The 22,605-nt window shown below is 34.0% G+C and overlaps 1 protein-coding gene across 8 annotated transcripts in view; it reads left to right on the top strand.

Moving 5' to 3' along the window:
* The window catches only part of LOC115959000 (sister chromatid cohesion protein PDS5 homolog A), a 33,413-nt gene that overhangs the window by 3,282 nt on the left and 7,526 nt on the right, over positions 1-22,605 (top strand). For 7 of the 8 annotated variants that reach the window (XM_031077287.1, XM_031077288.1, XM_031077285.1 and 4 more), the window contains exons 2-19: positions 1,521-1,751; positions 1,900-2,081; positions 2,708-2,849; positions 3,982-4,203; positions 4,312-4,528; positions 4,659-4,804; positions 4,881-5,038; positions 5,121-5,270; positions 5,342-5,390; positions 6,570-6,758; positions 11,437-11,616; positions 12,358-12,497; positions 13,273-13,399; positions 16,889-17,029; positions 17,178-17,246; positions 17,956-18,092; positions 21,654-21,771; positions 22,442-22,576. In XM_031077287.1, coding sequence (XP_030933147.1) covers positions 1,521-1,751; positions 1,900-2,081; positions 2,708-2,849; positions 3,982-4,203; positions 4,312-4,528; positions 4,659-4,804; positions 4,881-5,038; positions 5,121-5,270; positions 5,342-5,390; positions 6,570-6,758; positions 11,437-11,616; positions 12,358-12,497; positions 13,273-13,399; positions 16,889-17,029; positions 17,178-17,246; positions 17,956-18,092; positions 21,654-21,771; positions 22,442-22,576 — 2,733 coding nt within the window. The remainder of the gene's footprint in view (positions 1-1,520; positions 1,752-1,899; positions 2,082-2,707; positions 2,850-3,981; positions 4,204-4,311; positions 4,529-4,658; positions 4,805-4,880; positions 5,039-5,120; positions 5,271-5,341; positions 5,391-6,569; positions 6,759-11,436; positions 11,617-12,357; positions 12,498-13,272; positions 13,400-16,888; positions 17,030-17,177; positions 17,247-17,955; positions 18,093-21,653; positions 21,772-22,441; positions 22,577-22,605) is intronic. The other variant, XM_031077290.1, reaches the window with a different exon arrangement.

Genomic DNA, 22,605 nt, shown 5'->3' with positions numbered 1-22,605 from the left:
GTGAAGTCGTCAGGACCTGAGGTCTTATCACCCTCCATCTCTTGGAGGACCTGTACCACCTCCTCTTTAGAAAACTCCCTCTCAAGAGCAATCTGCTCCTCCTCGTCAACACAAGCAAACTCCAAACCGTCCATAAAAGGACGCCTAGATTCTAACTCCGTGTACAAGTCCTGATAAAAATGAACCACCTTAGACTGCACCACATCTTCATCCTCATAAAAGACCCCATCCACCTCAATCCCTCGAATATGATTAGTTCTTCTATGAGAGTTTGCTACCCGGTGAAAAAAGCGAGTATTATTGTCGCCCTCCTTCACAAACAAAATTTGAGACTTTTGTCTCCAAGAAATCTCTTCCAATGAGGCCAAATGAGCAATGTCACCTTTAATTTGAATACAACGAGTTTGTTCCTCCTGTGAAAGACCCATCAAGTCCTCCTTAGCATCCAAACCCAACAACTTAGATAAAAGGCTTTTCTTCCTAAAGGCCAAGTCCCCAAATTCCTCCTTATTCCACTTTTTTAAGTCATCTTTAAGCGCTTTTAATTTTCAAGCCAGAATAAAGCTCGAAGAACCCAGAAAACAATACCCATTCTACCATTGCCGAACTCTCTCCACAAAACCCACTTCTTTCAACCACATATTCTCAAACTTAAAAGCACTTCGACCTTTATTAACACAACCAGCAACGACCAATAATGGGCAAAGATCAGAAACCACTCGGGGAAGTACCCTTTGAGAACATTCCCAAAATGATCTATCCAATCCACTGATGCTGAGGTCCCTTTGTTTGAAAGTACTTTTTTCTTGCTTTTGAAAGCAAATTCATGCTGGTGTTAATCAAACAGTATTCTACATGTTGGAGTTGTGTGAAGTGTTTATGGTTTTGTTTTGCCCTCTAATTTTGTGAAGAAATAGAAAGTTTTACCTGATGAATTTCTGGTTGGTTTGGGATTAGGATAAATATGTTGTGAAATGTAGTTCTTGGTGTTGATTCTTGTTGGCCAAGTCTGATTGCGTCTCTGTCAGATGTGAAACTCCTTCGATGTGGCGAGAAAATGTGACCGCGGTTCTATGCTTGTATCCCTAAATTGTAGACATGGCTAGTGTACACATAAAATGGAAATCATTATACATAAACAAGAGATTGAGTAGAATATTATGATATCCATTTAGGCTTGCTTTGTCTTTGGTCTGTATTAATCATGTTGGTATTCCCATGTGTACTAAACCTGTGTCTAGTGTACATACCTTATGCAACATAACTACTGGCTGATGTACTTATCCAAAAAAAAAACATAACTACTGGCTGATGCAGAATTATATTTTGGTTTGTCATTTATGTGTATTAAACATGTGAGTAGTTTCAATTTGATATGTGTCCCTCTCAACATAATGGCCAAATTGTGGGTATGTATGGTAGCTTTGTGCACTGGTTACTATTTTTTTATTGCTGAAGGTTTTCTGCCAAAAGAATATTTTTATCATTTGCTTTATTTGTTTGGTATTTGTTTTTTGCAGCAAGCTGCAAATGCTTTGTCAGAAATTGAACAGCCTTCAACGTCCGAAGCTGCAAGGAAGTTAGAAGCTATTAACAATCTAGAAGTTTCCACAAAACCACTGAGGAAAGCAATTGTACATGGCCTTCTTCAGCATAAAGATAAGGAAGTTAGACTTCTAGTGGCCATCTGTATTAGTGAAATATTTCGGGTCATGGCGCCTGAACCACCTTTTGAAGACAAATATCTTAGGGTAACAAGTACTTAATTGATAAATATATATTGCTTTTATATCTTCTTTAGACACCCTATGGATGCTTGTTTGTATGTGTTACTACATGTGTCTGATTTCACTTCCTGTATGCCGACATAGGAAATTTACCCCGATTCTTTCATTTCAGGACATTTTTAAGCTCATTGTCAGTATCTTTGCTGAGCTAGCTGATACCGCAAGCCCACATTTTTCGAGAAGAGTTAAAATATTAGAGACTATTGCACGATATAAATGTTGTGTTATAATGCTGGATATTCATTGCAATGATCTGGTTTTGGAGACGTTTAATACATTTTTCTCAGTTGTGAGGTGAATATCCTTCCTCTCTCTTCACTTATTGTATTGAAAATTTCCCCTTTAAATTGCTCTTTTGGTATTTACATAACATACATACGCATATATATATATATGTATATAGGTGTAACTTTTATCATGTTATACTACTCAATAAATTTCTTATACATTCTACGCTTGTAAGATATTAAGATGTTAAAGATCAATAACTATCCGAACTATAAAATGGTTAAATTTCAAGATTTTGTTCTTTAAAATCATACTCAAAACACGAGTTCTTTTATTTATAAGTATACTCAAAAGTCAAAACATGAGTTTATTGTCTGTGTGTGTGTGTATGATCCTCCTTATAATAAATTCCTTTTGGTACCCACGTGGCACAACTCAAACACAAAGAACCTGCCTAATTTCAGTATTTGTAATTTTATGATTTAGTTAGTTGTGAACAAATTATACACCTTGATATATTGTAGAATGATTCTTATTATATTAAATGCTAGTTATTTATATCTTATGGTGAAGTGCTAGATCAAGTATCCAAAAATAATGATATGCTAGTTAATTATTTGGCTTTGAGCATATTTTATTGGCTTCATTTTGATGATATCAAAAATGATGCCTTTGCATTTTTTTTAATGTAGAGAAAATCACCAGCGGAGTTTGATTAATCATATTATTTCTATAATGACACATATTATTAATGATGATGAAGAAGAAGAAGAAGCTTCTCAAACACGTTTGGTTTTGGATGTGATTTTGCGGAAACTTGTAAATGATGGAAAGGTATGTCATAAGTGACTTTGTTTTGGATTCCTGTTGGTCTTGGCTATATTCTGTTTTTTTGCATATTGTACTTTATCTTCTTTAATATAATTGGACTTTAGATGACTCAAATCAAAAATATTGTCCTTAGCAAGGTATATGTCAAAAAGTTGTAAATTGCAATGCGTTATTGGATTGAGACAAATAGAGCTTTGTGCAATGCACATTTTTCTATTTCCATTGATGCGATTTTTTAGTAGGTTCAGTTGTGGTGGAAAAGGTTTTTTGCATGTATTCTCATTGTTTGGTCTTTTGGTGTTTATGACGGTGTCTTTTGTGTAGTTTTTGTGGTCAAATATATGATGTTCTTTTCCTTGTTTGAGAAAGGTAATGCTTTAGAAATGTATCAGAATTCTTTTTTTGATTAGTGTATCAGAATTCCCCTTGAAGCACTAAAGAAAAAATTTCAGATTTCCTGCGATGGCTTTAGGATCTAGAGAATTTGTGGATCTAGGGTTTAGGAAATAAGCATTCTAGAATTTAAGGTCAATGTTTAGGAACTAAAGGAAGTTTGATGAGTTTTTGATGCCTGTTTGGTAGAGAAACCCCATGGAGTTTTAGGGTTTGATAGGTAAGAGGAGGCACTTGACTTAAGGTTGAAAGGAAGGAAAAAGAGAAATTTATGGCGTTTAGAAGCTGTTTGAACTATGAACAGTGCCTGTGGCATGAATAGTACTACAAAAAACAGAAGAAGAAAGAGAGGAGAAATTTGGAAAAGAATACATGAAGGCTAATATGCCTCAATACTCAAAACACTTCATATTGAATATAAATCGACTTCCTTTTATTTGGGTTCAATAACACACTTATAGACTCTAGATTTTAACTTCTTCTAATACAACTAAGTCACCTATGTTGACTAGTAAACAAAATACTAATTGGACTAGTAAACAAACAACTTGATAAGGTAATACCTAATAGAAGTCTAACTTAGACTCTAACACCAGGAAAGTGTTGAACTTCGTATTCTAAGTTATTATGCAATGCTTTTGTTTAATGTATACATTTATGTTTTTTCATGAGCCATTGTTGCAATTCAAAGTCTCACTTAACTTCCAACTGTATATATTTATATCCCTTGTATGTTTTACAGGGTGCACCGTGTGCTTCTTATCAGCTTGCTGTTTCTATTATCCAAAATTGTGCAGAAAAGCTTGAGCCATTTATCTGTGGGTTTTTAACAAAATGTATTCTGGATAGAGATGCTGTAGAGAATGAGCTCAAAGAATTTTACCATGAAATTATTTTTCAAGTTTTCCAGTGTGCTCCTCAGATTCTTCTTGCTGTCATTCCAAACTTGACTCATGAATTACTGGTATGAATTCTGTGTGTGCGCGCGCTTGCTGGGTCTCTTCTCTGTTTTGTTCAGTTGGTGAATTTATCAATGCTTCTATACTTATTAACTATGTGCTTCTGCTTGTAGACCGATCAAGTTGATGTCCGAATAAAAGCTGTTAATTTAGTTGGGAAACTTTTTGCACTGCCCAAACGGCATGTTGCACAACATTACCGTGATCTTTTCTTAGAGTTTTTGAAAAGATTCTCTGATAAATCTGTGGAAGTTAGAGTGAGCGCTCTACAATGTGTTAAAGCTTTCTACATGGCCAGTCCTTCTGGAACAGAATCTCATGAAGTTATCAGTAAGTTATGAGCAATCAAAAAGTTATGAGCAATCAAACTTGTACTGTTATGATGGAAAATCTCTTGATTCTGTTGTCTTTTGAATCTACTTAACACAACTCATTTGTTTAATGCTTACTAATTAAGCAGCTGCCCTTGAAGATCGATTGCTAGATTTTGATGATAAAGTGAGAACACAAGCAGTGATTGTTGCCTGTGATCTTGCCCAGTCGAACCTGAAATTTGTTCCCCCCAAATTAATATCTCAAACTTCTGAAAGACTTCGGGATAAGAAGGTAATTCTGCTCTAGAAAGTTCTCCTGTGCCTCAGTACAGTTATTGACACTCACATCATGCTTTCTCTTTATGCAGATAATTGTTAGAAAGAAGGCCTTCCATAAATTGATAGAAGTATATCGAGATTATTGTAATAAATGTTCTGAAGGCCATATGACAATAAGTGACCACTTTGAACAGATTCCATGTAAAATTTTGATGCTGTGTTTTGATAAAGATTGCAAGGAGTTCAGGTCTGCTTTTTTAGACTTTGTGGTGTGTTGAACCAAGCTGTAATTATGATGACAGGTGCAACAATTATTTAATATTTTTCAGGTCCCAAAACATGGAGCTTGTTCTTGCAGAGGATTTATTTCCCGTTCTTCTTTCAGTTGCGGAGAGGACAAGGCACTGGATCCATTTATTTTCTCTTTTCACCCCTCTTCATGTAAAGGCATTGAACTCTATCTTATCCCAGAAAAGAAGGTATCAGTAGTAACTCGCTGCTATGATCTGGGTGAAGAATGAAATTATTTACAAGGTCTATATGTTTTCAGGTTGCAAAAGGAGATGCAAAGTTATTTGGCTCTACGAGAGAAAGAGAAGGTACAGATCATGAGTTTCCAAGTTGCTGTCAACAGTTCATATTATTAAATGGAAAACCGTTTGCATGGTTCATCACTGTCCATAAATCTTGCTCTAGTAACCAACTGAAGGCACACATGCACTAAATTTATTTACTGCAATATTTTATATGATGTTTTGACTTGAGAATTTTTGATTTTATAGAATTAAAAGCATGTGATGATACCTAATTCTGAAGTTTCTATTTTTCCCAATTGAACCATAGATTAGTTATAATTACCTGTCAGTCACATTACTGGATTAAATTACAGCGTCATTTAGTGTATTTCGTTGCACGTGTTTGATACAGCATGCAAGTCATTTTATTTCATGGTTCTAATTTTTTGAGCTTATTGTCAAGTTCCCCCTACCCCCCCCCCCCCCTTTTTTTATCTATATATTTTCAATTTTCTTACAAATTGGTGTTTATTGCAAGGAATCTGCAAGGTGTCAGCTTGTTTTAAGTAACAGGTTTCTTCTTCTTGGCTATAATTTTATAGCTTTGAATTGTTGATCCATTGGGAATCTGTTGTGCTGCAATTTTTTTTTTGTGGGTTGTGGGGGGTGGGGGGGGGGGGGGGGAGGAAGGGGGAGACTTTGATAACAAATGATTTTAGGAAGAGGGGGAATATTTATTATGGATTGATTTTATTGGTGAAAAAGTCACGGAGAGTTGGTGTCACATCTTTTCCTTCATTGTGATATTGGTAGGGAAATGTGGTTTTTTTTTTTTTTTTGGGTGTTGGGTTATGCCTAGCTCAGTGTTGGATCTATTATACTGTTGGAAAGGACACTTTGGCAAGGAACAAATAGCAAAATATGGAAGGCCATTCCGTTATCTTTGATGGGATGTACATGGAGATAGGGAATAATCATTGCTTTGATGGGAGGAGTTACGTTTGATGATGCTGAAGTTTTTTATTTTTGAAGGCATTTTTATCAGACTTCTGCATCTATCTCAATTCTCTAATTCAAACTTTAGAGTTTATGGATAAAATGAATTTTAGATAATACTTTGTGTTTTTATTTTCTTTTTGGATCTTCCTTTGTATACTTCCCATTTACTATGGTTGCACCCATTTTTGCACCTTTTTAAGGAATTTATTACTTATTAAAAAAAGTAAATAAAAAAGAAATGAACTTTTGGAAATATGTGTGCAGGAGACTAGTTCAGAAGAGATGCAGAAGAGAATCAAAACTTCATTTATGAAAATGGCTGCATTGTTTCCTGATCCTTCGAAAGCAGAAGACTCCTTTCATAAACTGAACCAAATGAAAGATAATAATGTCTTCAATTCTCTGGCACTATTATTGGATGAGCTGAAAATTGTTGATGCTCAGACCATAAGAGTGAGTTTACTTTTTGCCTTTCATGCTTTTAATTGAACATACCATATGGAGTCCGTTTTTGTCTTAGAGTGCCATTGTCTTTAAATGCTCCTGTTTGATTTGTTAGGGTACTGATATCTGTTTGCTGGTTAGTATTATTTTGGGCTTCTTTCATCTGTAGCATTTTTGGTTATATCATTGTTCAAGCAAGATATTGAGCTAGTCTCTTTGTGAGACTCTACCATGGAAACTATTTTCTTACTTAAATGCCTAGTGGAAAACTATAGGGAGACCTGTAAAGATCTTCATATGGTTTTAATTGAGCAATGAAAACATATGATAGGGCTGTTGGATATACACGTATGAGTGAAGTCCCACATTGAATAATGATGAGAATATTGAGTAGTTAATATAATATAATTGAGTATATATCTATTGGGCTTAGGCCTTTTGGGTTAAGTGTTTCTCTATATATTGTATTAACTACTCAAGGAGTCTCTCCAATGTGTTTATTACCCCAACAAGGGCTTCTAAAGAGGTTATGTGGTGGGTTTTGGAAAAGAAAGGAGTTTCTCTAAAGAATATTAAGTTGACTAAGGATATGTATGATAGAGCTGTAATTAGTGTAAGAATAGTGGAAACATTACAAGTGAGTTTTCTATCATTATAATTTTCAATCAAGAATCAACATCAAGTCCATATCTCTTTGCACTAGTGATGGTTGAGCTCACTAAATTGGTACAAGAGAAAGTTCCTTGGTGTAGGTTTTTTGCAGATGATATATTTTTGGTGGATGAAACTAGATGTGTAATTAATGTCAAGTTAGAAATTTGGTGAGACGCTTTAGAATCTAAAGGCTTTTGATTAAGTAGGACTAAAAGTCTAAAACAGAGTTCATGGAATATAAATTATAAATTAGTAAAATTTTTCTGCCACTGTAGTACACATTTTTAGTATACTCGGGTTTGCTATTCTTTAATAAAAAGTTCTTACGCTATTTAAAAAAAAAAAGGTTATTAAACTGTAAAAGTAAAAACATATATGAAGGGGTTGTAAGAGTTGATTGTCAAGAGCGAGATATTTTAATATCTTGGATCAATAATCCACAAAGATGGAATGATTGAACAAGATTGAATCATGGTATATGAGCAGTGTGGACGAAATGGAGAAGTGCATTGGGAAAGTCTTGTGTGATCATAGAATACCTATTGAGTGAAAGAGAACCTTTTATTAGATTGTTATTTGACTAGCTATGCCCTATGGTATTGAAAATTGAGCTGTTAAGAAGCAACAAATTCATAAAATGAGTTTAGTTGAAATGAGAATGTTCTAATGGATAAGTAGTAATACATGGAAAGATAGGATTCGAACTGAGGAAATTTGCTTAAAGATAGGGGTAGCCCCTGTTAACCAAAAGATGAGAAAGATTTTTTTGAGATGGTTTGGTCATGTTTGGATGATAGCAATTAATGCACTATTGAAAAAAAGTAAGTCGATTCAAGTTGAGAGAATTAAAAAGGGTAGAGGAAGAAAAAAATTAACATTAGTAGAACTTGGAAAAAAAAGTGTTAATTAACGAAGTAATAGGATTATGGATTCAGATAGCATAGAATTGTGAAAAAGAATATAGAATAGAATTTTGAAAAAGAATATATGCAGTTGACCCTACCTAATGTGTTGAAATATTTTTGGGACTAAGGTGTGGTTGTTGTTGCTGTGTGGTCTTTTCATTGAACTTGTTTTTGTGCTTGCCTTATATTTTTAGGGGGAAAATAATTCTAATTTGATGCAGCAAATACTTATTTATCTGAATTTCAATTATAAAAGTAGGACACGTCTGGATTAACAGTGTGATTTGTTACTTTGTCAACGGGGTTTGGGAAGCAAAACAAAATTTCCAACTTACATAAAATGATCTGGCGTGGAAAAATTAAAGAAGATACACGGCAACATATGCTCCCTTTTCCTTTTATCCCCTCGAATTTGGCAAATGAACAAATTAGTGGCTACTAGGAGAAACCACAGCTTATTCGTAATGAGGCAAAAACACCTCAGCTTGTGCATTGATTTATAGTCCAATGCTCATGAAAGTCTGTTGACAGCCTATATGTGTCATTTCCATTCTCATGCCCAAATTCATGGCAAGCAAATTGTGTTCTTTCAAATATAGATTCATGTATAGATTGTTTAAATCTAGCAACTTGTTTAATGCCTAACATTCTGCCCTGGGAAGATTTGTTAGCTGTATATTTCATGTCATTAATCTTGGTAATTATTATTATTAAGAGATAGAGAAGGTTAGTCACATGTTTTTTGAATTCTCTAAAACACCCTAAATATTTACTTAACATCATTCCATTCAAATAAATAAGAAGGGCATATTTTTTAAATTTATAACTTTTTTTTTATGATATAAAATGTAATATAACTGTTCATCAAAATTTCAAATTTCAAAACATGTTTCCCACTTCCCATCAGTTACCATCATTTAAAAAAACACCTATGAAACTATTACCATTTACAAGCCTTATCGCACGCGCATAGCGGGTGAGATGAGGGTTCAATTATTATTATTTTTGAAGACAACTTTCCATTCACCCTAATTCATGGTTTATGCATTTATCAATGAGATTTATGTCTTTGCCATTCACTGAAATAGATAGGAGTTGGATGAGACATTGCACAGAAAAAATGAACTCTGAAATAACATTGAATCTTTTTTTTTTTTTTGCGTGCGTCGATATGTTCAGTTTTTGTGCAAGATCTCATCCAACTCTTGGCTATTTCCGTGATGGGCAAATGCATAAACCTAACTGGTCAAATGCATAAATCTCGAATTGGGATGAATGATAAATTTTGACATTAAAAAAACCCCAGGCTAGTGGAACTTCTATGATTATTATAATACCTCTAATTTTTTATGCTTTGAAGTTGATGGAGTTGGGTTTATTCATGTGTTGTTATTATCCTTGGTGGCATAAATTTTAGAGTGATAATGCTTTGTGGATCATATATTCATATGTGCATTGTTGTTAGTGGAGTTAGTATATTCATGTGCATTGAGGACTAGTGACTGCACCTCACAAGGAGCTCTTTTGTTGTTATTATTATTTTTAATATATTATTATTTATTATTTTTTAATTTTTTGCTTTTCTAATTAAATGCATTTATGATGTTGAGAGGGCTGAAAAAGAACCTATGTTTTGTTATGGAGAGAAAAAAAAAATACAGCTTATGATGTACAAAATTGTGGGTTTATATGGATCAGAATGCTCTGGATAGGATAACATATCTTGTCCCAAAGTGGGTTAAGTTTGAAATTCTGCGAACCGAATTATGTAGTGGTTACAACTAAGGGGACCATCTTGGAAATTTTGAGAAGACTCAACATCTGAAGTTTTGTTGTTATGTTGTTTCTAGAATTTTATACCCAACTTCATTGTTGTGCTGTTTGGTGTTGTGTAAAAGACGAGTTTTCCATTGCAATTGAAGAAATCCCAATACACTTATCTATTGCCTAATTTAGGTCAAAAGATAACATGAAGATATCCTGAGTTTTGAGCTTAAAGGAATGAACCCATAGTTTTTAATACTAAAGCTTTGGAACTCTATTAGCTTAGGAGATATGTTGAGTTTTAAGCTGACACAGTTTATATTTACACAAAAATTTTATACTAGTAGAAATCTATATGATCTATTTAAGTTTAGGTGCTATTTAATTGTTGTATTACTATTCTACCTATTTCCCTTTGCTCCCATTGCATTGGAGCCATGGTAATTGATACTGCCTTTTGATGTCAAAAAAATTCTCAGTTTCTTTATATGTTTATTCTTTATTAATAAATCCATATTTGGAGCTGTTTTGATGAGGGGTATTTAATTTTGGTTTGATTACTGATGAGCTGGTTTAACTTGATGGATGGCCTCTTCTGTGGTGATTTCCCCCCCTGTTTTTGCCACTCTTCCCCCCTCCCCTCCACAGCCCCCTCCCAAAAAAGAAAAAAAAAAGGAAATGCTTGACGATTGACAATTTACGAGAAAGGAAGGTTTGGATATTGGATTGGTGTTACATGTGCAAGTGTAATGGTGAATTAGTTGACCATCTCTTTCTTCATTATCTGGTTGCTATGGATCTGTGGGCTATAGTTTTGGGTTTATTTGGAGTAAGCTGAGTTATGCTGTAATCCGTTTTGGGGCTGTTAGCATGTTGGCAAGGCAGGTTTGGTCGTCATCAAAATGGTTATATTTGGCTAATTGTTCCCCAATGCTTAATGTGGTGTCTTTGGAGGGAGAGAAATAGTAGGTGTTTTGAGGATATTGAGAGATCCATACCAGACCTCAAATTATTTTTCTTTAGAACTTTATTGGATTGGTTGGTTGCTATGCAAAACCAATCATTCCCTTCTTTTATTGATTTCTTGATTCTTGTGATTTTTGTACTTGATTTGTTGACCCCTTGTACACTCCCTGTGTACTAGGGTGTTCCTTTTTAGATATCAATAAAACTTATTACTTATAAAAAAAAAAAAAAGAAGGTAGGGAAGAAAATAATTTTCATCTGCATGTTTCATGAACATGGTATATGAACTTGTTTTAATATCTTCTCTTTGGAAGAGGTGATATGTTATCCTGCATTGATTTTCCTCTTTATTAATATAATCTGTACTTATATAATATGTTGCCCTTTACCTTTTCCAGGATAAATTTTTGAAAACAGTAGGTGATAGACATCCACATTTTGAGTTTTTGAGTTCACTATCCTCAAAATGCTCGCATAATATATTTGGTTCTGAGCACATCCAATGTATTTTGGAGCATCTTTCTGGTAACAGATATGGAACTAAGCTCCTGGAGGCTTCTTCTGCCAAACTTCTTCTGGTAAGAAAACATTGCCACTAGACATATATGAAATTATTCCTTCATTTCCGGCACATAAAGGCATATTGAAATATCTAACTAATAAGGGATTTGCAATTAGACTGAGCTAAGAACTGATGTACTTCCAGCCTGGTAAGGCAGACATCCCATTTACAATCCACACACTGATTCAGAAGCAAGAAAACTACGGAAAGTGAAAACTTGTATCAAACTTATTCTGACTACTTGAAAAGTGATAGCTGGCTGCACATAGATCACAAGTGTCAAATGTTATATTTCTAATTGTTTGACATCTTGGGGTATGGGCTTGGCCACTTGAGGCTATATGACTTGAGCAATCATCCTTGTGCTTCACATTATATAGTTGTAGGCATTGCTTATTTGCCTATTTTTGGCACTAACTCAATCAGCCTAAACCGATTGCTTGTATTGCTGATGAAAGAACCTTTAAGAAAAGGTTGAGGCATTTCTCACTACATTTGGAATATTAGTCCTGAAAAAATTATTTTTAATCAACCCTCTTTCAATACTTCAAATATACAAGAGATGATGGAGAGAGAAAAAAAGTGTTCGGATGGAGAAGCAGTTGTATGACCAAATCTTTCATTCATTGTTGGCTTTCCATGTTTTGTAAGGATAATATTGGTATCTAATTGATTGCTGTTTCCCTGCATAACTGTAAATCTTGAGTTTTTTTGATATTCCATTTGATTAAAATTACTGCTATCTCACCTGACTCAGGCTATCATCAGCATTTTCCCCTCACTCCTGAGGGGTTCAGAAGCGCAACTTCGAATGTTAATAGAGGAGAACAGGAAAATTAATGATAAGCTGATTGAAGTGTTAGCAAAAGCGGCACCTCATATATCTGTAAAACTCAGGTAATGTTATAGTCTGCTATATGGTTGTGATGATACTATTAAGTTTTTGAGCATACTTGCCTGCAGTGAATTTAATGATTAAAAGGAGACTTGATACGGGAATATTATTTTTTTTCTGATTAAGTATGGTCATCTAAGTTCAAATTAATTGTATCAGATCCTTCCCCTTCACTGAATCATTTTCGTGACTCCTTTTGAAAGAAATTCACTGCTTTCCATGTTTGTAACAAGGGAACATTTTAATGGATTTATGCTAAGCAGGGTAACTTTAATATGGATAGTTTAGATGTGAGGCTTAGTACTTTTGTACTTTGTTTACACCTCTTAAATATCATTTTTTTTTTTTCCTTTGACAGCCATGACATGGTAAAGGTCTGAAATTTTTTACTTTGCTCTCCACCTACTCTAGTCTGAAATACTAACTTCCCTCTCCACCTTTTCCATGGATATCATGCATTTTAGGCACACAATTCTTGTATAGAAATCATTTTTGACTTTCAATGAAGATTAATTATAATGCAGAATTTGTATACTGTTACAGCTAGATTGAAGGTTACTATTGCTATGAATGTATTTCTATAGCATGTTTCTTATAGCCAGTACATGTTAATTTTATATATTTTTATTTTATAATTATGGTTATTGAAGGACTTCTCTTTCACTTTCTTTGAGAAAAAGAAAAATTAAAATTTGTAAAAAAAATTTTTAATCTATTTTTGTTTCCATTTTAATTGGGTTCTTACTGGAGTAGCCACAATGTTTTTGCCTTGTATAGTGATATATACCCAATCTTGGAGAGAGTTTGTCGTGAGGGAAGTCGCATTGAGGCCAAATTTTCTGTTGCCGCAATTGCAGCATTTGGTGGTGTTTCGGAGCAATTTGTTTTTTCAAAATTATGCAAGGTATATTTACGTTGCTGTTGCTGCAATTCTTTTATTCTCTTTTAAATTTATATGAAGTGGATTTACTATTTTATTTTGTACTACTATATTTTTTTTCAATGAAACTTAGTTTGGCATGGTTTATTTCCTGCTAATATGTTTGTTGACTAATGCCTAGCTAATGAGAATTTCTCCATAATTTCATGTTCTACCGAATGGGCACGTATGCTATAGTGTTTGTTGAGAGTGTTAATCTTTATAAGTTTTCTGAACTCCTTGCTAATGAGTATTTCTGCTGGAATGGGTCTGAAGGATTGCCCCTATTGATATCAAATCAGTTTTCTGTAATGGTGTTTTTTTGCATTGACCATTTCATGCATGTTTATTGGGCTTGAAATCTTCCATGACTGATGGATTTGTTGCCTTTTAAATATTAAAAAAAAAAAAAGGAAAGCTTTTGTTGAAAATGATGATTTTCCATATACTGTGAGTATTTATATAAAGCTGACATAATTTGCTATGACTCTCAGGCCTCAGTATGTGTATATATGTAAATTGCCACCTTTCTAAGTTAAAAAGTGAATAAAAAATGTTTTTTTTGGGGGGTGGGCCAATAGGTTAGCTGTTTTGGTACAAAGAAATTTTTAGTAGTTTAAGTTGCTACTTCTGAGTTTTGACGATGGTTTTTAAAACCAGATTGGACTGCTGAACTGGGTTAACCAGAATCAGCCACCAGTCTGGTTTTTTAAACAAAAATGCCCACAAAATCAAAACATAGGCCAGAATCATTTGAACTGCGGTTGGAGCTGCCGCTCCTGGGAACTGCTCCCAAGTTTGAATGGTGGTGAGACTAATATAAGAATATGATCTCTGAATGGTTTTATTTATAATTGTTTATTTTTAATTTTTTAATAATTAGGTGTTACACTATATTATTGTTTCTATTTGTCATAAAAGTTTTGAAAGTATATTGGAAGTTGCTCTTGGACATGAGCATAAACTGCTTAGCCTGTCTAGGGTGAATGCCCTTTGATTACTGCAACTAGTTTTGGTAAGTGGGGTCAGTTGCCCGTAGATTTTATTGGCTAGAGATGTGCTCAAAGGACTCTGCTTTAGAAAGGTTCTCTATATTATAAAAAAATAAAAAAGAGTATATTGAAAGCTGTTTAAATGTTTTTAGATTTTTTTAATCAAAATTTTATATTTTTATAAATATGATCTATTGATTAGTGTTTTAATTAATTATTAAATCGATTATGATATTATCATATCCTTCTCTCTATTCTCTGGTTTTTTTAGCGATTTGATTTTTAAAACATTTGTGGCTAAATATTTACATGTGTAGCTAGCCAGAGTTTCTGGATGATATAGTTTATATCTAGTGATGTTGGTGTCAGAAAGAGGGACAAACAGTGCTGTTGGCATTGTGTTCAACCTCTTACTTATGTGGTATGTTGAGGATTCTAACACTTCTGTTTGCCTTTGCCACCTCTGCAGCTCTTTTCTGTTAGAGTTTAGTTTTATTTTTTGCCCCTTGATGTCTCCTCTCTTTTGGCAATCTATGACATTCGGCTGTTGGTGGAATGAGCTTTGATGTTGTTTATGAACTAGGGGCTTGTTTGGTTGCTATTTTGATTTGATTTGATTTGATTTTGGGTTTTCAAAAACATCAATAACTATGTTTTAAGAATTGCCAATGAGCTCTAACTCAACTGGCACCTCCTCCCTTTGTAAGTAAGGGCTAGGTTGGTGGGTGAGGTTATGGGTTCGAAGATGCACAGAGTGCATTTTTAACTTACCTACCATATATATATATATAACTGTGTTTTAAGAATTTACTCCCAAACTTAGTTTTTAGTGTCCCCCCCCCCCCCCCAAAAAAAAAAAAAAACTTCTTTGGCAATATATCAAATCCATATTCCCACAATTTTGGAAACCAAAAATTATGTTTTTTCTTTATTTCACAATCACGTTTCCACAAACACCCAACAGGCAACCAGTCCACTGAAATTTCAAATACAGTCAACAAATCCACCACTGACGTTGCCACCAATGGGCAACAAATTTTGAGCACAGAGAGATAGAGAGAGCTGGTGGCGTTGAGTTGGGTTTGCCTCACTACCCATTGTTGGAGCTGTCATTGACCTTGAAGCCCACGACCAAGTTGGGCCCTCCATTGTCCTTTCTTACAGTCTTATGTCATTGCCGGCCTCTCCATGTTGCCCTCCACCTTCTACTACATTGAGTTTGCCATCAAGCTTGGCAAAATGGGGCTGATGGGTTTAGATAGAAAAAGTGGGGGGGGGGGGGGAGAGAGAAAGAAATGGAAAAAAGGTTGGGTGGTGTCCTTATTTACACAATTGCCACCACCTTTTTGTTGAAAACAGCTGAAAACATCATTTTGGAATGTTTTCTGTTTGTGCGTTTCCACAATGATTCTGTGAACAAACTTTTAAGTTGGGTTTTTGAAAAGATCCAGCCAAAAAAGTTTTTTTTTTTTTTTTGGGTACCTGGCATTCTTTGTTTTTGAAACATGAAATTTGTCTTTAAATCAACCAACCAAACAGCCTCTAGAAGTGATGGGTTCATTTCTTGAGAATGCACTTCAGGCAAAATAAATGGTGGCGAGGAATGTTTGTCCGTCAAATTTCATAGAAAGCCATGTTTGTTCGTGACCTTGTCCTCTCCAAGTTATAGTTGTGCATTTTCTGGGGTAATTGGGACCATTAAAAAAAAAGATGTCTGATGACTTATTTGATGTTGGCCTGCTCGTTGTGTTATTATCTTCTCTCTCTCGCTGCCCCACGTTCTTCTACATTGTTTTTGAATGTACCCTAAACTCTTTATTTATTTATTTATTTTTTTTGGGTATTCAATTGCTCATATCTTGTAAAAAAATGGGGTAAGGCTGCCTACCAATCACCTCTCTTAGACCCGGAAACATGGGAGTTTTGTGCATTGGGTATGACCTTTTTTAATTGCTCACATCCTTTGTTGAATATATGGAAGGCAAAAACCTCTGGTGATCCAAGCTCTAGAACACTGGTCAGACTGGCCATGAATTAAAAATTAAGTTAACTAGATTCTGTTTGAGATTGTAGATGAGATCATATTTACAGGACATTGGTTTCACTACTTGATTGATTAGCCTCATGAGTTATACTTTGTGCTTCCATTGATGGAATTTATCAAATTGACATGTAAAGTTGTTTTTTCTTAATCTTTAATAGGGTTCATAGGTGAATGTCATAATTTCCTCGATCTTTTCTTCTATTACTTGCGTCATGAGTTTTTTATGTGGATGAAGATATTTATAGTTTATGAATAATCTATCCTAAGTGTGCTGTTCTGACTCTATTCTTATTCATTACTTAAAATAGAAAGACAAGTAATGTTGTGTCAGTTTGCTATTACTAAATTTATAGCCATCCCTGGTTTTGATTTTTCCTGATAATAGTAAGTGCTTTTTGGTACTGACAATCAAACTTTGTTCTGTCTATATATATCCAGGATCTAGTTGTTTCTCTGCATGCTGGGCAGAATATTCCAACAGTTTTGCAGTCTTTGGGCTGTGTTGCGCAATACTCTGTTTCAGCATTTGAGGCTCAAGATGGAGAGATCACATCATATATCTATGAGAAAATTTTTCGAGTAATATAATGAGTTGTAATATGTTGTTTATTTGGTATTCTTTAAGCTAGAATGCGGTGGATGGGAAATTCTTGCTAAATCTCTCATCTACCTCATGTGCACATAAGAAACTGTAAGCTGAGTAGTGCGTGAACCTTTTTGTGTGTAGGTGGATTCATCAGATAATATAAATTCATATAATGATGCTTTTGGTTGTACTAGTTCCTGCAAATTGAAGGTAGGTTTTGAAAAGGGAACTTTCTCTTGAATCAATTGATTTAGTTTCAACTGTTAATATTAAATTTTCTTTGAATTTAGAGATTGGTTTTTTACTATGAATATTTGGACTTTTTACTTTCAAATTGTTCACAATAGAGGGCATGAAGTTTTTAATGATGAGTGAACATTTGGATTGCATGAGCCTTACAAATTACAAGAAAAAAAAAGACTGAAAAGACTGTCAGCTTTGTGCAGAAGTTGTTATAATGTTGAAGTTTGCTGTGTTTGAGAGGCTTTAGTAGCTGGGTAAAACTTATATCCTGTTGGATATTGAGAGGTTTTTTTTGTTAGTTTTTGTGACCTCATTCAGGTATTTGGATTAACTCTTTGGTCCAAGGTGTGCTTCAAGACATTTTGTTGTTTGTAGGAATGTTGATTGATAGGTAGTTTAAATATTTGGATTAACAACCACAGTAGGAAAAAAAAAAAAAAAAAAAAAAAACTAAGATCTCAATTTAGTTTTCAAATTCAGAAAATGTTCTGTTCTGGATAAGTTGAAATTCTATTGTCTGGCCCATTTGAAAGATGGTGGTAGCTGCACCAGAGATAGATTTGACCCAACAAGGGTTCTGAGCTTCTATTGGTAATTTGAAATTTCATATATCAACTGCATGCAAATTGTACTCTACCTGGGAATTACTTATGTTTTATTTTGCTGTCCTTTGCAGATTTATGGGCTGAAAACACTTGTCAAAAGGTTTTTACCACATCAAGGAACTCATGCCAGACGGCAAATTAATGAATTGTTGGACATTTTGTCAAACATGTTGCAAAAGGGAGATGCTTTTGATGGTATCATCACATGGTATGAGATTTAAAATTGTTGGTAATTTTAGATGGCATAACTGCAATTTACAATTTCCTATTTTTCATAAATTATAAACTTAAGAGTTATATAACTTTATTATTAATAATTCAACTCCTGGAGCTTGATTTATAATTTAACTTCTACTGAACACAAGTCAGGATTCTCTTGGGGCAAAATTAACTTGCTAAAGAGAAAAGGAAAAAAAAAAGTTGTTAAATTGTTGGTTTAATCATTGCCATGTGCATGCCCTAGCTTGCATTGAAGTTCTATTGGATTTTTAGCTTTCGCTAGATGTGTATATGTTAGACTTGAAAATTAAGTTTTGGATAATTCTTTTATGGTGCATGATTGACATAAGAAAGGATGGTTATGATATAAGCTTACTTGAAATGCACGTGGTCATGCATCTTTGTTGCTTTCACTTTGTATTTTGGATGTAGCAAAGTGGGATTAAAGACATTATTTAATTAAAGGAAAAGGAGGAAAGAAAGAATATGTTATTGTAATATGAGGATCCACTATGATATTTGACCATATTTAATGCTGTGTTTTATTTCACGTCTAGATAGTGGAATTTTTTATGAAGTGCAGAATGTCACAGTCTTGATAAATTTGGTTTCATGTTTGGATTCTCCAGCCAGGTAATATGGAGGCAAGTTTTTGGCTAAGGAGATTTTCTAGTTAACAGAAGGACTCAACTGTATTATTGGTTTTTTTTTTTTTTTTTGACAATTAAATTTTTTTTTATTCAAAGTCATAAAAAAGAGTCACCCAAGTATACAGCAGGGGACCAAAACAATCAAATACACAAATTACAAGCATCCATCAAATCATAAACCAGAAAAATATAATGACTTCCTATGATAGACATTCAATCCGATAGTGTTTTAAAGAAGACACCCAAGGACTCCACCGCATGTTGGGTGTGATTTTTTTGTTTTTTACCCTCTTTAAAAAATTGTTTTCTAGTCCTGCCAATGAGCTTTAACTCTAAAACACCTCATCTACTTGTAGGAGTAAGGTGAAGGGTGATGTAGTGGGTTCAAAACCCATTGGGAGTTTGTAACTTAACAATGAAAAAAAAATGTTTTTTCATTCTCTTGCTTTTCTCCATTGTAGGTTTCCTTTTTCTTTTTTTCTTTTTTTTTTTTTTATATGAAAACACAAATCAATCACCCAAAAGGAGTTCTTTTTGTCAAAGACCATTGGCACCTTATAAGTTTCATTTATTTTTTGTATCTTTACACCAAAGTGACTCGACTCCTTGCAAGTCACTTTGGTGCAAAGATACAAATAAATTTCATCATAATGATGCTACTGTTTTTTGGTATGTCCATTTACAAGTGTTAATGGTTTGCTTGTGATGATGTTTCTGCCTTCTACATCTTTCCTAAATTTTATTTTATTGTTTAATTTTCTTCATTGCATGTGTTACAGCTTTTGAAGGGATTGAATGAAAATTAACATCATAGTGATCTTGTGATTTTTATAAGCATATATGCATACCTTGTAGGAGTAGTTTTACACAATTTGGTCAAAGGTGAGCTGGACGCTTATCTAGGTGCTTGGACGAGACGAGGCCACTAAGGCCTTTTATGCCTTGAGATGAGGCACCTTGGGGCTTCCCTCTAGAGCGAAGGCAAGCGCCTTATACAAACTGTAAGGCACTTGAGACGAGCCTCAAAGAAAAGCAACTGAAACAAAAAAAATGGCAGTTATGTAGTTTGGCAAAAAAAAAAAAAAAGATAGTTCTTTATTTAATTTAAGTTACTGGGTGTATCTTTCTCTTGCTTTGATAGTTCTCTTTTGGTTTTTTGTGAATATTTTTATATGAATGTTGTAAAGTCTATTCTTAGATTAATTAATAGAGCCTCCTACCAATTTAAAAATTCAAACTGTGCATTATAAGCATTAGATACATATGATTTGAGTTCATTATTTGTGTAATTACTATATTTAGAATTTGGTGCCTCACACCTCAGGTGATAAGGAACTTGATGCCTTAAGGTTTCCTTTGACTTATTGTAGCCATTTCTACTTTTCTAAATCTCTTGATTCTTTTCCTGTAAGTCCCAGATCTTGCTTCTTATTATCCATTTAGGGGATCATTTCTTCTTGTATTGTTCCTCCTTTGGAATATTGTTAGTAAATTATTCTCCCATTTAAAAAAGTTTTTGAAGAGTTATAACTTTTCGTGCCGAAGATTATGTCATTTGTCCACAAATTCTTGTAGATGTTATAAATTCAGTTTTTCTCAATTTCTGGGGGATAACAATTTTCATCTCGATTTGTGTTTTCTTTTATGTAGACCAAACTAAGTGTTTTATTTTTCCTTTCTTTCATGTGGTGACAACTCTAAAGTTGATGTTGGCCTATACTGTGGTGAGGAAACACTGTTCAGGGAGTGTTATCCCTCTCTTCTGTCTCCTTTGTCCTGATGCTTAGTTGCTCATATAGCTGATTTTTGCTCATTATTTAGTTTATTTTTGGAATTTCAAGCGTTATATTTTGGTAAATTTCATTTTTGACCTCCATTTTCTGTTAAGTCAATAATTCATTGTAAATGTGCAAGGGCACAACTCAAAAGTACATAAGAGACACCACAATTATGACCTCCTTTCTGCATCAGCAGTGATCCAAGATTATTTTAAAATTGGGGCAATCAGAACTTTCTAACATAAAACTAACTTTTAATTTTCTATCTATAATTTGCATGTCAATCTCACAAACTAACATGGATCCACCCCTGCTTTTAAGTCCTTGATTAAAGCAATCAGTAGCCCAAATTCAGCTCCTGATTCTTCCAGTAAAGTTGTTCTTGCAGTCTCCTTCCCCTTGGGGGTTGAGCTTTGTTTTGGTTTGTGAATGATGTGGCCGTTTCCCCTTATGTTTGGAATTAGTGTATTGAAGCAGGTGTTGACGTTCTATTCTTTTATTTTGGTGTTGACTTTATTTGGTGGTCTTTTTCTTTTATTTGGCTATATCTTTTGGCGTTCCTTGGTGAGGTTCATTATTGTGCTTGTCTCATGCATTTCTGGTTTGGAGGAAAGAGTTGGGTGGGTGTTGTGGCTGTGAAATAGTGTTGTCTTGATTTCCTAAATTGGGAAAGTGAGGTACTTTAGATTTTTTGAAAAAAATCGTCAGATTCCAATTAAGATTTAAGGATATATATTTTTTCCTACACTGTTTAATGTTTCTTTCGGGAATATTTTTATTTCCTTGATTTTCTTTAAGATTATTCTAGGCTTCCTTTCATCCTTCACAACAATGTGGTAGCGACTGGTAGTAGACATCAAAAACATTTGTTTGTGTTGTGAGGTTTGTTATAAGCAAAAATAGGAGAATGTAATGAGCACAATTAAAGCGTGTTCTATTGTATACTGCGGGACGTGAGTCATCCTAGGCAGGATATCAATAAAGGGTGGGGACTTATCTGTTTGATCAGCCACTGTGACTGGTGCATGCTATAATAGATTATCAGTTGGAAACGCTACAAATACATGATACAATGAAAAGAGGCTACACCTTCTATGTTTACGTGGTTATCGTGTAATGCAGTGAAAGTGATAAGGCTCACATGAGATTAGCTGCTGCCAAGTCTGTTCTTCAGCTTTCCAGAAGATGGGATTTGCATATTTCACCAGAGATTTTTCGCTTTACAATTTTAGTAGCAAAGGTACGCTGGCCTCATACATATATGTGTGTGTCTATACATATATATATATAAATTTTAAACACAGTTTTAACTGGATTTGGATTCAAATTGAGTGGATTCACAGTTGAATATGAGTAACTCTTCTTCTTCTTTTTTTCTTTTTATATTTTTAAAAATTAAATATAAATATAAATTTTATTTTAAGTTTTCCAAGCTACATGCCAATCTGAAACCCAGTCTGGTACCTTGCAACATTCTCTGGTTTTGAAAGCATATGAATTCATTCGTTTTTGCATTATGTGGTGTATTTGGAGAGAACAAAATGTGCATAGTTTCAAAGATTGTGAGAAAATAGTTTTGGAGTTGAATATTACCTATATAAAAAAGGTTTTGGAGTTGAGTATTACTGTTGAGGACCTTATTTGATTGGATGGCTGCTAGTCACTGTTTTTTTTTTTCTTCTTCTAACTTGTTTCAATTTCTTGATCATTTTACCTTCACTTGATTTTAGTGTATAACTTGTATGCTTCCTGTGTACATGGGTTGCGCCCCTTTGTGCCTCAAATGAATTTTGTTAACTTTAAAAAAAAAAAATATATATATATATATATATATAGTAGTTCGAGCTTACTTTTATCTAATTTAATTATTAATCTTCAGGTGACTTTAGTTTTCTTCTGTCACATTCCAGGACTCATCTTTGTTTGTTCGGAGATTTTTTCTTGATAAAATGCACAAACTATTGAAGGAGCATGTTATTCCTAGTAGATATGCTTGTGCTTTTGCATTGGGCACCTCAGACTGTCTCAAAGATCTTCAGGATGATGTATGTTATTTTCTTGCATCCCTGTAGTT

The sequence above is a fragment of the Quercus lobata genome, chromosome 9 (assembly GCF_001633185.2).
Source record: "Quercus lobata isolate SW786 chromosome 9, ValleyOak3.0 Primary Assembly, whole genome shotgun sequence".
Lineage (NCBI taxonomy): Eukaryota > Viridiplantae > Streptophyta > Magnoliopsida > Fagales > Fagaceae > Quercus > Quercus lobata.
The sequence above is the reverse complement of the archived record's forward strand: the minus strand, read 5'-3'. Positions and strand labels throughout refer to the sequence as shown.